Here is a 20,435-nt window from a genome sequence, read left to right as displayed (position 1 = left end):
TTGAAGATTGAGTCACTCAGAGCAGTGATTGCGAACCTGGAAGAAGGGGACTACATGATGTCTCGGGACATCAAGGATGCTTACCTTCAAGTCAAAATTTACCCTTCTCACCAAGGGTACCTCAGGTTTATGGTACAGAACTGTCACTATCAGTTCAGACGCTGCCGTATGGATGGTCCACGGCACCCCGGGTCTTTACCAAGGTAATGGCCGAAATGATGATATTCCTTCGAAGGAAGGGAATTTTAGTTATCCCTTACTTGGACGATTCCCTGATAAGGGTAAGATCCAGGGAACAGTTGGAGGTCGGTGTAGCACTATCTCAGGTAGTGTTGCGGCAGCACGATTGGATTCTCAATATTCCAAAATCGCAGCTGGTTCCGACGACTTGTCTTCTGTTCCTAGGGATGATCCTGGACACAGTCCAGAAAAAGGTGTTTCTCCCGGAGGAGAAAGCCAGGGAGTTATCCGAGCTAGTCAGGAACCTCCTAAAACCGAGCCAAGTCTCAGTGCATCAATGCACAAGGGTTCTGGGTAAAATGGTGGCTTCCTACGAAGCAATCCCATTCGGCAGATTCCACGCAAGAACTTTCCAGTGGGACCTGCTGGACAAATGGTCCAGGTCGCATCTTCAGATGCATCAGCGGATAACCCTGTCACCAAGGACAAGGGTGTCCCTCCTGTGGTGGTTGCAGAGTGCTCATCTTCTAGAGGGCCGCAGATTCGGCATTCAGGACTGGGTCCTGGTGACCACGGATGCCAGCCTGCGAGGCTGGGGAGCAGTCACACAGGGAAGGAATATCCAGGGCTTATGGTCAAGCCTGGAGACATCACTTCACATAAATATCCTGAAGCTAAGGGCCATTTACAATGCTCTAAGCTTAGCAAGACCTCTGCTTCAAGGTCAGCCGGTGTTGATCCAGTCGGACAACATCACGGCAGTCACCCACGTAAACAGACAGGGTGGCACAAGAAGCAGGAGGGCAATGGCAGAAGCTGCAAGGATTCTTCGCTGGGCGGAAAATCATGTGATAGCACTGTCAGCAGTATTCATTCCGGGAGTGGACAACTGGGAAGCAGACTTCCTCAGCACGACCTCCACCCGGGAGAGTGGGGACTTCACCCAGAAGTCTTCCACATGATTATAAACCGTTGGGAAAAACTCGACAGGTATTGCGCCAGGTCAAGGGACCCTCAGGCAATAGCTGTAGACGCTCTGGTAACACCGTGGGTGTACCAGTCAGTGTATGTGTTCCCTCCTCTGCCTCTCATACCCAAGGTACTGAGATTGATAAGATGGAGAGGAGTAAGCACTATATTCGTGGCTCCGGATTGGCCAAGAAGGACTTGGTAACCGGAACTTCAAGAGATGCTCACGGAGGATCCGTGGCCTCTACCTCTAAGAAGGGACCTGCTCCAGCAAGGACCCTGTCTGTTCCAAGACTTACCGCGGCTGCGTTTGACAGCATGGCGGTTGAACGCCGGATCCTGAAGGAAAAAAGGCATTCCGGATGAAGTCATCCCTATCCTGATCAAAGCCAGGAAGGATGTAACCGCAAAACATTATCACCGCATTTGGCGAAAATATGTTGCGTGGTGCGAGGCCAGTAAGGCCCGACGGAGGAAATTCAACTGGGTCGATTCCTACATTTCCTGCAAACAGGAGTGTCTATGGGCCTGAAATTGGGGTCCATTAAGGTTCAAATTCGGCCCTGTCAATTTTCTTCCAAAAAGAACTAGCTTCAGTCCCTGAAGTTCAGACGTTTGTAAAAGGGGTACTGCATATACAGCCTCCTTTTGTGCCTCCAGTGGCACTTTGAGATCTCAATGTAGTTTTTGGGTTCCAAAAGTCACATTGGTTTGAACCACTTAAATCTGTGGAGTTAAAATATCTCACATGGAAAGTGGTCATGCTGTTGGCCCTGGCCTGGGCCAGGCGCGTGTCAGAATTGGCGGCTTTATCCTGTAAAAGCCCTTATCTGATTTTCCATTCGGACAGGGCGGAATTGAGGACTCGTCCTCAGTTTCTCCCTAAGGTGGTTTCAGCGTTTCACCTGAACCAACCTATTGTGGTGCCTGCGGCTACTAGGGACTTGGAGGACTCCAAGTTGCTAGACGTTGTCAGGGCCCTGAAAATATATGTTTCCAGGACGGCTGGAGTCAGGAAATCTGACTCGCTGTTTATCCTGTATACACCCAACAAGCTGGGTGCTCCTGCTTCTAAGCAGACTATTGCTCGTTGGATTTGTAGTACAATTCAGCTTGCACATTCTGTGGCAGGCCTGCCACAGCCAAAAATCTGTAAATGCCCTCTCCACAAGGAAGGTGGGCTCATCTTGGGCGGCTGCCCGAGGGGTCTCGGCTTTACAACTTTGCCGAGCAGCTACTTGGTCAGGAGCAAATACGTTTGTAAAATTCTACAAAATTGATACCCTGGCTGAGGAGGACCTGGAGTTCTCTCATTTGGTGCTGCAGAGTCATCCGCACTCTCCCGCCCGTTTGGGAGCTTTGGTATAATCCCCATGGTCCTTACGGAGTCCCCAGCATCCACTTAGGACGTTAGAGAAAATAAGAATTTACTTACCGATAATTCTATTTCTCGTAGTCCGTAGTGGATGCTGGGCGTCCATCCCAAGTGCGGATTGTCTGCAATACTGGTACATAGTTATTGTTACCAAAAAATCGGGTTATTGCTGTAGTGAGCCATCTTTTCTAGAGGCTCCTCTGTTATCATGCTGTTAACTGGGTTCAGATCACAAGTTGTACGGTGTGATTGGTGTGGCTGGTATGAGTCTTACCCGGGATTCAAAATCCTTCCTTATTGTGTACGCTCGTCCGGGCACAGTATCCTAACTGAGGCTTGGAGGAGGGTCATAGGGGGAGGAGCCAGTGCACACCAGATAGTCCTAAAGCTTTCTTTAGATGTGCCCAGTCTCCTGCGGAGCCGCTATTCCCCATGGTCCTTACGGAGTCCCCAGCATCCACTACGGACTACGAGAAATAGAATTATCGGTAAGTAAATTCTTATTTTTTTGGTACTCTCCCGCTGTCCCACCCGCTGGCCGCAGTGTCCCGCGGTGGAGGGCAGTTGGGAGGCTCCTGCACTCGCTGCTCTGCCAAGCAGAGCAGCGGTGAATAGACGCTGTGCGCATGCGAACAGCGTCTATTCAGTGGAGACGGGAGGAGAGGGGGTATGCCAGCAGCTCACGGAGCGCTGGGCATGCCCCCTCAGTGTCGAAAATGGGGCGTGGCTCGCAATTCAAGGGCATTACAGATGAAAATCGCTGGTCCTCCTGCAAAGCCAAGCCCCATTTTCATTGACCACGCCCCCATTTCGGAAGCGCGCCCGGCTTCGCCGCGCGTGTGTCCCTCTTTGACAAAGAAGAATGTTGGGAGGTGTGGAGTGTGTGAATTGGCATTCCACTGTATCTTTAGGAGCCTGCTGGGTGGCACAGGGCACAGCCTCTGCAGTTTTGCCAGGCAGTTGCTTGGCCTTCAGTACACACTTTCAGTAGCTTTTACATATTTAAGTATCCAGTGTCGCCCCTACGGATGTTAAAGAAAATAGTTTTTCTTTTTTTTCTCAAATCCATTGAGGGACACCAGACATCCTTCCTTTATGCTCTTTGCTTGAGGTTTAGTTCTAATTTCTTTCATGATGATCCTTTTTAGGATTAGTGTTCGCAGACATTGTTTTGTACTCCTGGCCTGTCCTTTTGAGGATTTGTTAGACAAAATTTACAGTCCCAGGCAAGCAATGGTGCCATCTATACCTGCACTATTACGTTTTTTCAGAGTGGATTATTAGAAAAGGATATAACCTAAGCACAAAAATATCACCGTAAAGGTTGAGTATCCCTTATCCAAAATGCTTGGGACCAGAAGTATTTTGGATATCGGATTTTTCCGTATTTTGGAATAATTGCATACCATAATGAGATATTATGGCGATGGGACCCAAGTCTAAGCACAGAATGCATTTATGTTACATATACACCTTATACACACAGCCTGAAGGTAATTTTAGCCAATATTTCTCTATCGTCCTAGTGGATGCTGGGGTTCCTGAAAGGACCATGGGGAATAGCGGCTCCGCAGGAGACAGGGCACAAAAAGTAAAGCTTTATGATCAGGTGGTGTGTACTGGCTCCTCCCCCTATGACCCTCCTCCAAGCCTCAGTTAGGTTTTTGTGCCCGGCCGAGAAGGGTGCAATCTAGGTGGCTCTCCTAAAGAGCTGCTTAGAAAAGTTTAGCTTAGGTTTTTTATTTTACAGTGAGTCCTGCTGGCAACAGGATCACTGCATCGAGGGACTTAGGGGAGAAGAAGTGAACTCACCTGCGTGCAGGATGGATTGGCTTCTTTGGCTACTGGACATTAGCTCCAGAGGGACGATCACAGGTACAGCCTGGATGGGTCACCGGAGCCTCGCCGCCGGCCCCCTTGCAGATGCTGAAAAGAGAAGAAGGTCCAGAATCGGCGGCAGAAGACTCCTCAGTCTTCTTAAGGTAGCGCACAGCACTGCAGCTGTGCGCCATTGCTCTCAGCACACTTCACACGGCAGTCACTGAGGGTGCAGGGCGCTGGGGGGGGGCGCCCTGGGCAGCAATGGAAACCTGTTATTTGGCAAAAAATACCTCACATATAGCCTCCGGGGACTATATGGAGATATTTAACCCCTGCCAGAATCCGTTGAAGAGCGGGAGACGAGCCCGCCGAAAAAGGGGCGGGGCCTATCTCCTCAGCACACAGCGCCATTTTCCCTCACAGAAAGGCTGGAGGGAAGGCTCCCAGGCTCTCCCCTGCACTGCACTACAGAAACAGGGTTAAAACAGAGAGGGGGGGCACTAATTTGGCATTAGAAATATATATAAAGATGCTATAAGGGAAAACACTTATATAAGGTTGTCCCTATATAATTATAGCGTTTTTGGTGTGTGCTGGCAAACTCTCCCTCTGTCTCTCCAAAGGGCTAGTGGGTCCTGTCCTCTATCAGAGCATTCCCTATGTGTGTGCTGGTGTGTCGGTACGTGTGTGTCGACATGTATGAGGACGATGTTGGTGAGGAGGCGGAGCAAATTGCCTGTAATGGTGATGTCACTCTCTAGGGAGTCGACACCGGAATGGATGGCTTATTTAGGGAATTACGTGATAATGTCAACACGCTGCAAGGTCGGTTGACGACATGAGACGGCCGACAAACAATTAGTACCGGTCCAGACGTCTCAAGAACACCGTCAGGGGTTTAAAACGCCCGTTTACCTTAGTCGGTCGACACAGACACTGACACGGACACTGAATCCAGTGTCGACGGTGAATAAACAAACGTATTCCTCATTAGGGCCACACGTTAAGGGCAATGAAGGAGGTGTTACATATTTCTGATACTACAAGTACCACAAAGATGGGTATTATGTGGGAGTGAAAAAACTACCGTAGTTTTTCCTAAATCAGATAAAATAAAATGAAGTGTGTGATGAGGCGTGGGTTTACCCCGATAGCAAATATTGGCGTTATACCTTTTCCCGCCAGAAGTTAGGGCGAGTTGGGAAACACCCCTTAGGGTGGATAAGGCGCTCACACGCTTATCATGTGGCGTTACCGTCTTCAGATACGGCCGCCCTCAAGGAGCCAGCTGATATGAAGCTGGAGTAATATCCTAAAAAGTATATACACACATACGGTGGTTATACTGCGACCAGCGATCGCCTCAGCCTGGAAATGCAGTGCTGGGTTGGCTTGGTCGGATTCCCTGACTGAAAATATTTTAGTGATATAGAGCATTTAATAGGATGCAGTCTATATATATATATATATATATATATGCGAGATGCACAGAGGGATATTTGCACTCTGGCATCAAGATAAGTGCGTTGTCCATATCTGCCAGAAGATGTTATGGACACGACAGTGGTCAGGTGATGCAGATCCCATACGGCACATGAAAGTATGGTCGTATAAAGGAGAGGAGGTACTTGGGGTCGGTCCATCGGACCTGGGGGCCACGGCAACAGCTGGGAAATCCAACCTTTTTACCCCAAGTCACATCTCAGCAGAAAGAGACACTGTCTTTTCAGCCTCAATCCTTCCGTTCCCATAAGGGCATGCGGGCAAAAGGCCAGTCATATCTGCCCAGACATAGAGGAAAGGGAAGTAGACTGCAGAAGGCAGCCCCTTTCCAGGAACAGAAGCCCTCCACCGAGTCTGCCAAGTCCTCAGCAGGACGCTGGGGCCGTGCAAGCTGACTCAGGTGAGGTGGGGGGTCGTCTCAAGAGTCTCAGCGTGCAGTGGGATCACTCGCAAGTTGACCCCTAGATCGTACAAAGTATTATCCCAGGGGTACAGTTTGGAGATTCGAGACATCTTTTCCTCGCAGGTTCCTGAAGTCTGCTTTACCAAAGGCTCCCTCCGACAGGGAGGCAGTATTGGGAAAAAATTCACAAGCTGTATTTCCAGCAGGTGATAATCAAAGTACCCCTTCTACAATCAAGGAAAAGGGTATTAGTCTTCCACACTATATTGTGTTACTGAAGCCAGACGGCTTGGTGAGACATATTCTAAATCTGAAATCTTTGAACACTTACATACAAAGGTTCAAATCAAGATGGAGTCACTCAGAACAGTGATAGCGAACCGGAAAAAAGGGGACTATATGGTGTCCCTGGACATCAAGGATTACCTCCATGTCCAAATTTGCCCTTCTCAACAAGGGTACCTATGGTTCGTGGTACAGAACTGTCAATATCAGTTTCTGACGCTGCCGTTGAATTATCCACGGCACCCCGGGCCTTTACCAAGGTAATGGCCGAAAAGATGATTCTCTTCAAAGAAAAGGGCATCTTAATTATCCCTTACTTGGACGATATCCTGAAAAGGGAAAGGTCCAGAGAACAGTTGGAGGTCGGAATAGCACTATCTAAAGTAGTTCTACGACAGCACGAGTGGATTCTAATATTCCAAAAATCGCAGCGTTTTTCCGACGATACGTCTGCTGTTCCTAGGAATGATTCTGGGCATAGTCCAGAAAAAGGTGTTTCTCCTGGAGGAGAAAGCCAAGGAGCTATCCGAACTAGTCTGAAACCTCCTAAAACCAGGCCAAGTATCAGTGCATCAATGCACAGGAGTCTTGGGAAAAATGGTGGCTTCTTACGAAGAAATTCCATTCGGCAGATCTCACGCAAACGAATGGTCCGGATCGCATCTTCAGATGCATCAGCAGATAATCCTGTCTCCAAGGACAAGGGTGTCTCTTATGTGGGGGCTGCAGAGTGCTCATCTTCTAGAGGACAGCACATTCAGCATTCAGGACTGTGTTCTGGTGACCACGGATGCCAGCCTGAGAGGCTGGGAAGCAGTCACACAGGGAAGAAATTTCCAAGGAGTGTGGTCAAGTCTGGAGATTTTTCTCCACATGAATATACTGGAGCTAAGAGCAATTTACAATGCTCTGAGCCTAGGAAGACCTCTGCTTCAAAGTCAGTCGGTGCTGATCTGGTCGGACATCATCATGGCAGTCGCCCACGTAAACAGACGGGGCGGCACAAGAAGCAGGAGGGCAATGACAGCAAGAACTTTTCGCTGAGCGAAAAATCATGTGATAACACTGTCAGCAGTGTTCATTCCGGGAGTGGAAAACTGAATTTCCTCAGCAGGAATGAATTCCACTCGGAAAAGTGGGAACTTCATCTGGAAGTTTCCACATGATTGTAAACCGTTGGGAAAGACCAAAGGTGGTCATAAGATGGCGTCCCACCTGAAGCGCCAGGTCAAGAGACCCTCAGGCAATAGCTGGGTCGCTCTGGTAACACCGTGGGTGTACCAGTCGGGTATGTGTTCCCTCCTCTGCCTCTCATACCCAGGGTATTGAGAATTATAGGAAGGAGAGGAGTAAGAATTATACTCGTGGCTCCGGTTTGGCCAAGAAAGACTTGGTAACCGGAACTTCAAGAGATAAGAAGGGTCTTGATTCAGCAAGAATCATGTCTGTTCCAAGACTTACCGCAGCTGCCTTGACGCAGGGGCGGGTGAACGCCGGATCCTAAGGGAAAAAGGCATTCCGGAAGAGGTCATTCCTACCCTGGTCAGAGCCAGGAAGGAGGTGACCGCACAACATTATCACAGTTTAGGTGAAAATATGTTCCATGGTGTGAGGCCAGGAAGGCTCCACGGAAGAATTTCAACTAGGTTAATTCCTATATTTCCTGCAAACAGGAGTGTCTATGGGCCTCAAATTGGGGTCCATTAAGGTTCAAATTTCGGCCTGTCGATTTTCTTCCAGAAAGAATTGGCTTCAGTTCCTGAAGTCCAGAAGTTTGTCAAGGGAGTACTGCATATACAACCCCTTTTGATGTCTCCAGTGGCACTGGGGGATCTCAACGTAGTTTTGGGGATTCCAAAAATCACATTGGTTTAAACCACTCAAATCTGTGGATTTGATATACCTCACATGAAAAGTGAACATGCGGTTGGTCCTGACCTCGGCCAGGCGAGTGTCAAAATTGGCGGCTTTGTCTCACAAAGCCATATCTGATTGTCCATTCGGACAGAGCAAAGCTGCGGACTCGTCCCCAGTTTATCTCTAAGGTGGTGTCAGCGTTTCACCTGAACCAGCTTATTGTGGTACCTGCGGCTACTAGGGACTTGGAGGACTCCAAGTTGCTGGATGTTGTCAGGGCTGTATAGTTTTCCAGGTCGGCTGGAGTCAGGAAATCTGACTTGCTGTTTTATCCTGTATGCACCCAACAAGCTGGGTGCCCCTGCTTCTAAGCAGACTATTGCTCGTTGGATTTGTAGTACAATTCAGCTTGCACATTCTGTGGCAGGCTTGCCACAGCCAAAAATAAGTAAATGCCCATTCCACAAGGAAGGTGGGCTCATCTTGGGCGGCTGCCCGAGGGGTCTCGGCTTTACAACTTTGCCGAGCGGCTACGTGGTCGGGGGAGAACACGTTTGTAAAATCCTACAAATTTGATACCCTGGCTAAGGAGGACCTGGAGTTCTCTCATTCGGTGCTGCAGAGTCATCCGCACTCTCCCGCCCGTTTGGGAGCTTTGGTATAATCCCCATGGTCCTTTCAGGAACCCCAGCATCCACTAGGACGATAGAGAAAATAAGAATTTACTTACCGATAATTCTATTTCTCGGAGTCCGTAGTGGATGCTGGGCGCCCATCCCAAGTGCGGATTATCTGCAATACTTGTACATAGTTATTGTTAACTAAATCGGGTTATTGTTGTAGTGAGCCATCTTTCAGAGGCTCCTCTGTTCTCATACTGTTAACTGGGTTCAGATCACAGGTTGTACAGTATGATTGGTGTGGCTGGTATGAGTCTTACCCGGGATTCAAAATCCTTCCTTATTGTGTACGCTCGTCCGGGCACAGTATCCTAACTGAGGCTTGGAGGAGGGTCATAGGGGGAGGAGCCAGTACACACCACCTGATCATAAAGCTTTACTTTTTGTGCCCTGTCTCCTGCGGAGCCGCTATTCCCCATGGTCCTTTCAGGAACCCCAGCATCCACTACGGACTCCGAGAAATAGAATTATCGGTAAGTAAATTCTTATTTTTTAATAACTTTGTGCATTAAACAAAGTGTGTGTACAATTACACAATATTTTTATGTTTCATATAGAACTAATACACACAGCCTGAAGGTCATTTAATACAGTATTTTTAATAACTTTGTGTATTAAACAAAGTTTGTTTACATTGAGCCATCAGAAAACAAAGGTTTCACTAATTCACTCACTCAAAAAAATCTGTATTTCGGAATATTCCGTATTTTAGAATATTTGGATATGGGATTCTCAACCTGTACTGTCCTTTGAATTAATGCCTCCTTGGGTCTTTAAGTATTTGCAAGTGCTGCTAAAAAATATCTCCAGGTTTCTAGCCTTGTTAGTACATGGTAAATTATTCTGGTCATCCTGTGAAGTATAATAACGATCCTCTATAAAGACAAGAGGAGATATTGGAGTAATACTCCCAAGGGCAGTAAAATAATCTGAATAGACTGCACTTGCGGTTTTCATAACACTGAGCTAATGTGCCATTAACTTCCTTATCACTAGAGCTCTCTGCCTGGGGGAATGGTGCATTATGGGAAGAGATGTAGAGAAATGTAAAAAAATGAATTAGTCTGCGTTATCGGTATTCCCAAAGTAGAATGTCAGAAATTTCAATCTAGACTGTTCTGTTGTGGAGGAGTCAGATATACATTGGTAATTGCAATTGATTTGATTTATTTTTTATTTCAGGTGTTTAAAGGCGGGTTTAACCATCGATCCAGTAATTGTAGAAGCTTTCCTTGCCAGTTTATCCAATCGCCTTTATATATCGCAGGAGAATGAAAAGTACGTGGCTGTTTTATTAAGCCCTTTGGATATAATCTGTTATCTGTCAATAGAAGAGAGAGAGAGTAATAGGCCCTACACACTGGCGGCCATGTCGCCAAGGTGCGTGACGGGCGACCGGGTGGGGGGTGGGGGGAAGTGAAGTTTCTTAACTCTCCCTGTCACCCGGCCCCATAGCCCTGCATGCTAATATGGACTAATATTTCCATATTGGCATGCATGTATAAACGACCCGGCACCAACGATGAACGAGAGCGGGGCAGCGCATCGTTCATCGTTTATGCACACACACTGAAAGATATGAACAATATCTTGTTCATTAATGAACGCGATTGTTCATATCTTTCAGTGTTATCGCTTAGTGTGTAGGGCCCATTACACAGACATTATATTAATCTTCTTCTCTGTTTGTATGGCACTGATTAATTCACTGCAAATGGCAAACTACAGATTAACGGAGGTATAATTTTCCACTTTTAGATAATATAATATATTTATGTTTTGAGCACTTATTTTATTAATAGAAAGAAATCCATTCCCTTGCACGCGACTGTTGTCTAAAGCTGAGACCCTTGTGATGAATAAATAGTGGAGAAGTGAGCCAGTGGAGAAGTTGCCTATGGCAACCAATCAGCATTTACGTAACATTTATAATTGGCATAATATAAAATTATATAGAGCAGCTGATTGGTTGCTATGGGCAACTTCTCCACTGGCTCACTTCTCCACTCTTATGACTGCTTCATACATTTACCCTATATTGCATTAAACTAGACACAGTGATTTCTCCGGAGTTCTAAGCTAGAATGGTTGTCATCACACTACAGTGAGCTCTGACTTTTGCTTATGGGTTGGGGTATAAAGATAAAAAATGCCATCAAGAGCCAGCAGGATAATGCATTTGGTGAAACAGTGTTTTAGCAGCTCTGATAAAGAAAACATTATTCTTTAGACATGTTTCTCATTTAGTATTACATTACAGGCTATAAGAAGTAATGAGGGATCTGTTCCTTATATTCCAGGGATGCACATTTGATCCCTGATCATACAATCCGTGCTCTGGGGCACATTGCAGTGGCCCTGAGGGATACTCCAAAAGTGATGGAACCAATTCTGCAGATACTACAACAGAAGTTCTGCCAGCCGCCATCACAGCTAGATGTGCTCATTGTTGACCAGCTGGGGTGCATGGTGATCACTGGAAATGTAAGTGAAATGTGTAGCAATAAAAAAATAAATTGCACAGATCTCTATCTGTGTTTTAATTTAATCAAATAAAAAAGAAAGAAGAAGTACTCTTTTGTTTGGGGCACTAATCCACCACAATTAGAGATATAATACAGGTTAAAACATCACTTTTAATAATAAGTATAAAAATTGCAAAACCTCGCATGACATCAACATAGAGAAATAAATCTATCTATCTATCTATCTATCTATCTATCTATCTCATGTACATTTATGCTATTCATTGTCACATTGAAGCCAATCTAATGAGACAAAAAGCTTAGATGTAGATCATGACAATGCTGATTTATATACAGGAATGAAAGCTATACCTTAAACACACTTTACATACTTTTTACGCTGTTAGCGTACAGAGTCCCCTATCATGTACGGACTTTGCGTACAAACGCCGCGCTGACGGTACAAAATACACACAGCGCGTACACACCCAATGAATACACTTTAAACCTTATGCAGCAATGCAGTGTGATGCTATTACACTTTAAACCTTATGCAGCAATGCAGTGTGATGCTATTACACTTTAAACCTTATGCAGCAATGCAGTGTGATGCTATTACACTTTAAACCTTATGCAGCAATGCAGTGTGATGCTATTACACTTTAAACCTTAGCAGGGAAAGAAATACACGACACCAGTCTGTAGTTAAACCACTGGGTTCCGACACCACATCGTATTATTGCTGAAAGGGGGTTACAATACAAACAATACAATACAATACAATATAACAGAGTAAATGGCTACAGTCAATGTTACATACGTGAGTGGATTCGCTTGCGCTGTCCGGTCCTCCGTCATCTGATAGATAACGTTGTGAGCCTTGTGTCTGACCAGGCCTGCTGCAGACTCTCTTTATTCACTTCATCCAAAACATAACACAATGGATACTGTAATCTCTTTGTCCATTGGACACAGGGATGGTCATTTACAGTACAGGAGAGGTCATAGGTCTGTTTGAATAGGTAGGCGATGTCTATTTTCACTGCTCTTGTGGGTGGTCTCCTCTGGATTCCCGCCGCATACATAATGTACAGTAAATACAGTTTATATCTATATTCTGCTCCTGCACATAACTATCCGCAGGAACATGCGATCTTCCTCAAACAACACCGGAATGTTTCCCTTAAAATACCCTACAGCTGGATACCAAACACCACCTTGTAACCTTGTTCTGTCCCCTCCTATCCTGTAAAGGTAAATCCCTTTGTTCTGTTACCATTTAAACTGCTGTTAATTTCTGATGTGGTGCAAGGAGACTATGTGTACATTGTGCACTATTTGGATTAAATATATAATGTGTTTAGATAGCCTTCCATGCGATCACAAACTCTACCGTAAATACTCATACCACGCGCTAATGCGCAGGACCACGGGAGCGACCATACGCAAATTGCGAATATGCGCATGCACAGGAGAGCAAGTACGCGCACGGAGGCCATCTGTGTGTAGTTTGTACATGATGTGTGTACTGCAATATTTTTTCGACTTTGACAGTCCACCCTTTGGCAGTCACCAATAACTGCCACTATCTAATCACTAAAAACAGAAAAATATCTACACAATATCTACAGAAGCTTGGAGTTGTCGGAGGAGAATCGTAGGTGGGAAATGTATGACCTAGTGGGATAGTAAAAGTATGTATGTATGAATCCATGTCTGAGGGGCATGTATCATTGTGCCGTATATGTTCTAAATAAGCTTCGAGGTATTGCAAAGTATACATTAAATCCTTCTCATCCCGTATCAAGGGTCTGTAAATGGGCCAACAAACACTACCGAGCTCTTTTCGGCTTCTTGTTCCAACAAATGGGGTGCACATTTAGTTGATGATACATGGAGGGGGAAACATATGTGAGTGCTAGTATATGTGGATATCACCTGTTGACTATGTGTGCCATTAACTGAAGGTTGCAGAGATGAAGATAAAACATATAAATAAAATACATTCACATAAACATTTTGGGTAGGGCTGATGTCTTTTTCCGGATTGATGTATCTGGGCAGAGGGGGAGACAAAAGAAAAACGGGTGAACGAAACAGGCCATGAAATTCATTTGCAGTCCTTATCATATCACAGTCTCTATGGATGGGTCGTAAACTGAATCTGCTACTGTAACAGTACCCTTGCTCCTTAGACTCATCAATTTTGTGCCGTGCTTGCGCCGCGTCAGAATTCGAACACACCTAAATATCAAACCAATAATTATGACGCCTCCCAGGATACAAAGGAGAAACTTCCCTACACTCATGATGACATTTTGAGCCCACTTTCCTAAACCTGAGAACCAATTGCGTGGTATCCGTTCCTGCTTGTAACTCCCTTCCCGTATACCTGAAGGTGTCGTCATACATCTCAGTGATATTATCTATCAAGTTCGCTAGCGCATGGATATACCTATAATTTATAATTCCTCTGGCAGTACGGGTGATGTCTAATGCGAGAAGGAATTGAATCCCGGTGGATTCGTGGATCAAATCAGAGGCTGCGTGCTCTGTTCTATCTATGAGGTGCCTCTTGATGATGTGTTCATAGTGAGTATGAATATAAGGAGCCTGAGCACTGCGGTGAACGTCTTTCATCTTATCATGGGTTATGGTCATGACCTCTGGCAGTACTCTCCCAATATAACACAATCCCTCTGAGCTCGGGGCAAGCCACTTATACGCCTTCCTCCCACATATGAAATAGGCATCATCTGGGAGGACATAGGGGGACAAAATATAACATCACCATATTGCAAATTTTCCCATTAAAGAAACCAATCCCTAGTTCTCCCATCTGCTCAGTACAAGTATCGGGCTGGATGATATGAGCACAATAACCTGACGATACTTTTCCAACCCACATGGTCTTGCTTCCACGAGTATACCTATACCGAAAATACCTTCCACTGTTGGCTATTTGGCGTACAAATTCAGAGTCTATGGGTATCCTATCAGCTCTGTGTGAAAAGGTCATTGTCTGGTTATTCCACGTCACTTCCCAATTTCCCGGTTTTCGGTAGTTGGAAATTAAGGACCTGTCTACATGATACTGGTGGAGCTTCAAACTAGGGGGCCTAGAAATATTGAATTTCTTATCCACCGGTCTCCCACCCCGTAATTCGAGTACCACATCTATTGCTAAAGGGTACGGTACTAATCCTGACTTGCTCTGACCTTGAGGTACCTGTGAGCACACCCAGCATTCTGTCTGGTTTAAGACCTTACCCACTAGTAAGTGGTAATCACTCAATGGATGACGGTCCATGTCGATATTAAGGTTGGACTGACATCTCTGGATGCACCCATCCTCAACTATATTCTCACAATTCCTACAAATAAAATATTCATCAGACAATAACCCCTCACAGTGCCTCCGAGCTCCCTGACTACCAGAGCGCTTACTGATGCTAGCCTTTAGTTGAGCGATGTGCCGCTCCTGAGATTCTACAAATTCATACTCGTCATCAGAACACATTCCAGATCCCTGCTCGACCTCTCTGTGACCCTCACCAAAACAAACTGTCTTGATCAAAACCAGAATTTCTAATAGAACCGTAAACGCAGTCTCTTGTGATCGATCCATTTCGTTTAGGGAAAGGAGGAAAATAAGAAGGGGAAAAGACAGGAAAATGCAGGGGGAGGTGATAACAAAGAATGATACTACAACCGTTCTAGATCTGTGCTCGGATGCCCTTCAACAGTCCTGCCTCTCAACCTTCCCAAAACAGACACTCCAGTGATACGAGGTTCTCTACACTCTGCTCTTTGTCACGAGTTCTCTCTGGGTCAGCGACCTTTCTGTAGGGAACATAAATCTTGCATTTCAATGTGTTTAACTGTTGTGTATTATTAGTTGTGTGACGTAAACCATCTGTGGAGAGTGAAAAGAGAAAGGAAATAATAAAAAGAAAATTTTTCAGATTTGCGTTCACCATCAGGCTGTCACGCCATCATGCATATCGGTGTCTATATACAGTCTCCCTTCACCCGTATTCCCATTCTCCACCCTTTGTGCATGACCAGGCACACTGATACTGGTGTCCCTATGCTGGTGAGATATATTGGATTTGGGCAGAACTCTGAAAGACCGAGTAGGCCTGTGGCGTCTGAACTGTAACCCTGTTGGTGAACGTAAGGGATGAAGAGGAAGCTTTGAAGACAAATCACATAGAGTTTAGTAACAGATAAGTTGGTAGAGGCAAAGAAGATTTTACAAAGTTTGACATCTGGATTGGGTACTAAGGGGAATGATTCTCTACTCGGTCTGCTCCCCCCCAAAAAAATCTATGTGTGTTATATCTCTACTGGGACTATCCCAGCCATCAATCCAGTGTCCTGTCCATTCTAAATTCATAGGGAACCCGGTATCTTTGAGATAATTTCCTCTACCTGTGATGGACATGTATCTAGAACAGCGAAATGCAACCTTAGTCTTCGTGGGTATCCAACATAATTCGTACTTCCTGGGCGGGAGCACGCTATATGTATACTATCTCTAACAAAACTTCTGTTAAATTAATTAGAGGTCACTTCTGCTAGAGAAAGAAGCAGAAGTTTAGGGACCTCCTCCTAACCCCAGTAAGTTCTGTCAAAAGGGTAAAGTTGCATTTATTCCATTCTTCCCATCAACCGAATCTGTGTTTTCTATATGGCTCGTGACTCCTTACTATATGTCCCTTGATCCCGTCTATGTGTTTAATAACGTGGCTTGTTTTCTCTATCTAGGGGTCTATATTGGCTATGTGCTCTACTACTCTTGCAATCTCTAGCAAAATGTCCTTTATTTTTTTACAAATGTAACAATTTCTCGGTCTTTTCTTACCACCAGGGTTTTTGGGGTTTAGGCTGATGAGACTCTGGTGTAAGAGCCTGTATACTTGCAGTCCCCAGCCTCTCCTCCTGCAGTTCTCTACGCCTAGCAATATTCTTATGGTGTTCAATCGCGCACTCTCAACGACAGTGATGGGGAACCTTCGGCCCTTCAGCTGCTGTTAAACTACACATCCCAGCATGCCTTGCTACAGTTTTGCTATTTGGCCATGCTAAAGCTGTTGCAGGGCATGCTGGGATGTGTAGTTCAACAACAGCTGGAGAGCCGAAGGTTCCCCATCCCTGCTCTACGACAAGATACTGTGGCCCCTCTCCAATCAGGCCAAAAAATGTTTGTACCCTGTCCCTTACTGTCTGAGTCCGTCCATTAATACAGAAACAGCTACCTTCCTGTAATTCGCATCGTTCCCTGTATCTGATACCCCCATGTATCTTTCTATTATTTGCAGGTCCTGATGGAAGTATTCAGATGTCATTTCATTTTCCCTCTGTTTTATGGAGAAAATTTTTCTCCACTTAACAGTTGTGGGGAAATACAACTCTAGTTGCATGTTAATTTGCTCTAAGTTCTCCTGATTGTGTTTTGTCAGTCATAAGACTATCCGTCTCTAATCTACAATCAGTGATACATTTTTGGGTGTCAATATTAGGAGGTAGGCACGCTTTCAAAAATATCCGCCAGTGTTTGTTTGTCGGTTCATACGCATTACCCAGATCTCTGAAAAATTTCTGACATCTGGCTAAATGCTTCCGAGGGTCGGGGAATTCTGAAATGATTGATCGCAGCCCATCTCTGGGCCACGGGCAATACATTGCATTATTCCTGTTGAGGATTATTCCCTGACTATCGGTTCCCCCATTGGGGGTAACTATTTCCAAGACAGGGTGTAATTCTACCATTCCGTTCCTAATCTGTTTACTGTGAGGTGTTGTTGTCTCTGTGTAATGATCTGTCTCACACTTACCGGTAGCTGTGACCTCACCAGTTCTTTCATTGGGGAATATTGTTACTGCTCTACCTGGTCGGACAGGCCCCACCTGAGTTTCCTGCAGCAAGGTGACTGCTTGGAGGAGAGCTGCGATTTGGCTGGATATATTTATTTAAAAAAAAAGATATAGATTCAATATATATATATATATATATATTACAAAGTACAGTATACTTATAGTTACAACTCATACAGTAAGCAGTTAAAACATACAGTTACATACAATTACAGTTACAGGCCAGTGATACAATTACCATTCCCTCCAATGCATCTTATGTCTCTCTCTCTCTGTAAATAAATACAGGAACTGATCTGCCAGCAAGTCCATCATCCTCTTGTGACCTATAACCTTGAAAAGACTTCAAAAACAGGATACATCTTGCAAAAAATAATTAGGTTTAATACATTGTTTTTACATACTACTATATTTTACAGATATACCATTGACTGTAGCCATCTTCTCCCCCGCAATATACGGTAGTGGTGGTGGTGTGGTCGCCATTATTTTCCCGCTAGGTTTGGAACCTGCTGCGCAAGCTAATTCCCTTTGCATGTCTCCCTCCTGTTGCCATAAATTTAAACAATCTGTATGTCTAATCCTTTGTTTCTTGGATTTTATCAGACATATCCTTATCCTTAAGTTCTGTAATACCTCTGGTTCAAAGCTGCCCACCCGAGGGAATGGTACCCTATCTTTATCAGTCATACATACCCATTCATTGCAAAAAGCCTCCGTGTGTGATCCATATTTTTCACACATAATAAACCTTGCCGACGCTTTTGGTCGCCCCTCTTCAGCCTGAACGCTAGCTACAAAACGCCCACTGCTTGTGCAATTGGATCCCATCGCGGACTTTTTGCCAATAAACGCAATACCCAAATGCACAATACAATAGACGGTGAAAGACACCTAGCGCTTTCACTCGCTCCTTCTCCGCTGAATACCACAACTCACTCCAATAATGAACACTGCGTACCCAGTGAGGCCCTATCTGGTTTCTATTTACTGGAAGTGTTTAGGAGTGACTTACCTATTCCAGTAAATATCTGCCGCTGGAGATTTTCCTGAGAGAGACCAGCGAAAACTCCCTATAACTTTATACACAAATCACACTTGCGTATGCTCTATACAGCGCTAATGGTACCGCGATTTTATGCGAAAGCTCGTAAAGGGGTATCCAGTTGCGCTATATATCTCGCACCCACAAATGCGCGGTCCAATCGCACAGCGTATAGGTACTTGTTACCTATCTGCCGTACAACCACGGGTCAATGTGCAAACTGTGACCCTCAGCCCCGGAGCGTAACAAAAACCTTTTTACTTCAATACTTCGCAATACAATGCACTATCACGCTCCACTACAAATCACCTCACGATTTGCATATTTCAATCTATATTAACGTGAGTCAGCCACCTCACGCCACCAAGCCTCCTCTTACTTGATGTACCACGGGACCCGACTTCCGGAGTTCAAATCCACTCTCTCCTGCGTTCGTTCGCTCACTCACTCACTCGAATAAACTTTGGTTTTTCTGTACAGAAAATGTCAATTCAGTCAGATAGTCAGCTTTACCCCAGAGGCAATTTAAAAAAAATATTTATATATTTATACTAAATTTTGTTTTTATACTAAATTTCTTTAGAAACCGGGTAGTTTGGTGCTATTGTAGCATAGCTACTGTCCCACCTTTAAACTAAACGAACTATCGTGTGGTTTTATTATGCGCACACAACCCTACGCAAGCTTGCGTAATTACACAACCGTGCGTACCTCTATGCCACGTGTGCGGCCTTGCACCACGTGCACGTTTTTGTACGCTGTCCTCACGTTCCGTACCACGTGTACCAATGTGCGTACGCAATAAAACAAATCACACAACGTCTATAAATGTGAGCAATACTAACTATATTCGCTCACTTAAAACAACACAGTTTCTTTCTGTATAAACCTTTACAACTAGGCCAGACTGTGTTTGTGCTTTACACTTACTTCCTTAAACATTAATTTTAGTTTTAACTATATAGCAACAAATATATTCGGTTTCACACAGATCTATATGAATCTAGCAATGATCAATAATTTAAATGATATGATTCAGATTGGATAGCCATCTTGCAGAACATACATTGATATAAACACACACATAATTATACTATATATATGTACTATTCACTGGTCTCCTATGGGACTCATTTACCCATTAAGTGTTTCTAATTTGCATATCAATGCTATGTGCTTTTGGCTGCCTGTAAAGGTGGTTTTTCACTGCTAGGAAAAAGCAGTTACACAGGTTAATTTGCATTTCAATGGCTATTTTATAGCAAGCAGAGTTAACTAAATCCTAGTTAATTCTTACATAAAGTATTCATCTCACTATTAACTTTCATTAGGCCCTGTTGAAACTATTTGTAATTTACTATGGCATGGGTTAAATAAATGCATTGGTAACTCATAAATCGTGTTTCATGTGACCAAGGAAAGCTGATTATTCTGAGCAGACTGGAAAATCAGCCATTTAGAAAAATGACCTTCCCAAAATGGCCGCTGCTCCTCCCCCTTCCACATCCATGAGGGTTACACAAAATGGTGGACAGGCCATATGGTTAGTCCAAAATGGAGGACAGCCCATGCGGTTCCCTTTGTCACAAAGAAATCACACATCATACAAGCACCAGAAGTTATTTTAGGCCTGAGTTAAAAATAAAAACTATATTAAGGCTATGCAGCAACTTTTAAATGTACTTTTAAACCTACTTAACAGATAAACAATCCAATCTGAATCAAACGCAATATGACTTATTTGAACCTTGTTTTGCAACAATAAAAATAAATTTTAGCATCTTAAATATTATGAGAAACGCATTGTCCCTTGAATTTCATACCAGCGGCTTACTGATACCACAAAATTACATTAAAGTGGATGTTAATTTCATCAGCTTCTCAATGCGTCCATTGGAGCCAGTCAATTACAGCCGCGTTTGTAATGTACAGCGCATCATTGAGAACGTGATATCCCGTGAGAGCCCCCAAT

The 20,435-nt window shown here is 44.6% G+C and overlaps 1 protein-coding gene across 3 annotated transcripts in view; it reads left to right on the top strand.

Annotated features, from left to right (window-relative positions):
- Positions 1 to 20,435, top strand: part of PI4KA (phosphatidylinositol 4-kinase alpha) — a 351,394-nt gene that overhangs the window by 147,549 nt on the left and 183,410 nt on the right. For all 3 annotated transcript variants that reach the window (XM_063964791.1, XM_063964790.1, XM_063964792.1), the window contains exons 15-16: positions 10,256 to 10,351; positions 11,374 to 11,557. In XM_063964791.1, coding sequence (XP_063820861.1) covers positions 10,256 to 10,351; positions 11,374 to 11,557 — 280 coding nt within the window. The remainder of the gene's footprint in view (positions 1 to 10,255; positions 10,352 to 11,373; positions 11,558 to 20,435) is intronic.

Source organism: Pseudophryne corroboree, chromosome 1 (assembly GCF_028390025.1).
Source record: "Pseudophryne corroboree isolate aPseCor3 chromosome 1, aPseCor3.hap2, whole genome shotgun sequence".
NCBI lineage: Eukaryota > Metazoa > Chordata > Amphibia > Anura > Myobatrachidae > Pseudophryne > Pseudophryne corroboree.
The sequence above is the reverse complement of the archived record's forward strand: the minus strand, read 5'-3'. Positions and strand labels throughout refer to the sequence as shown.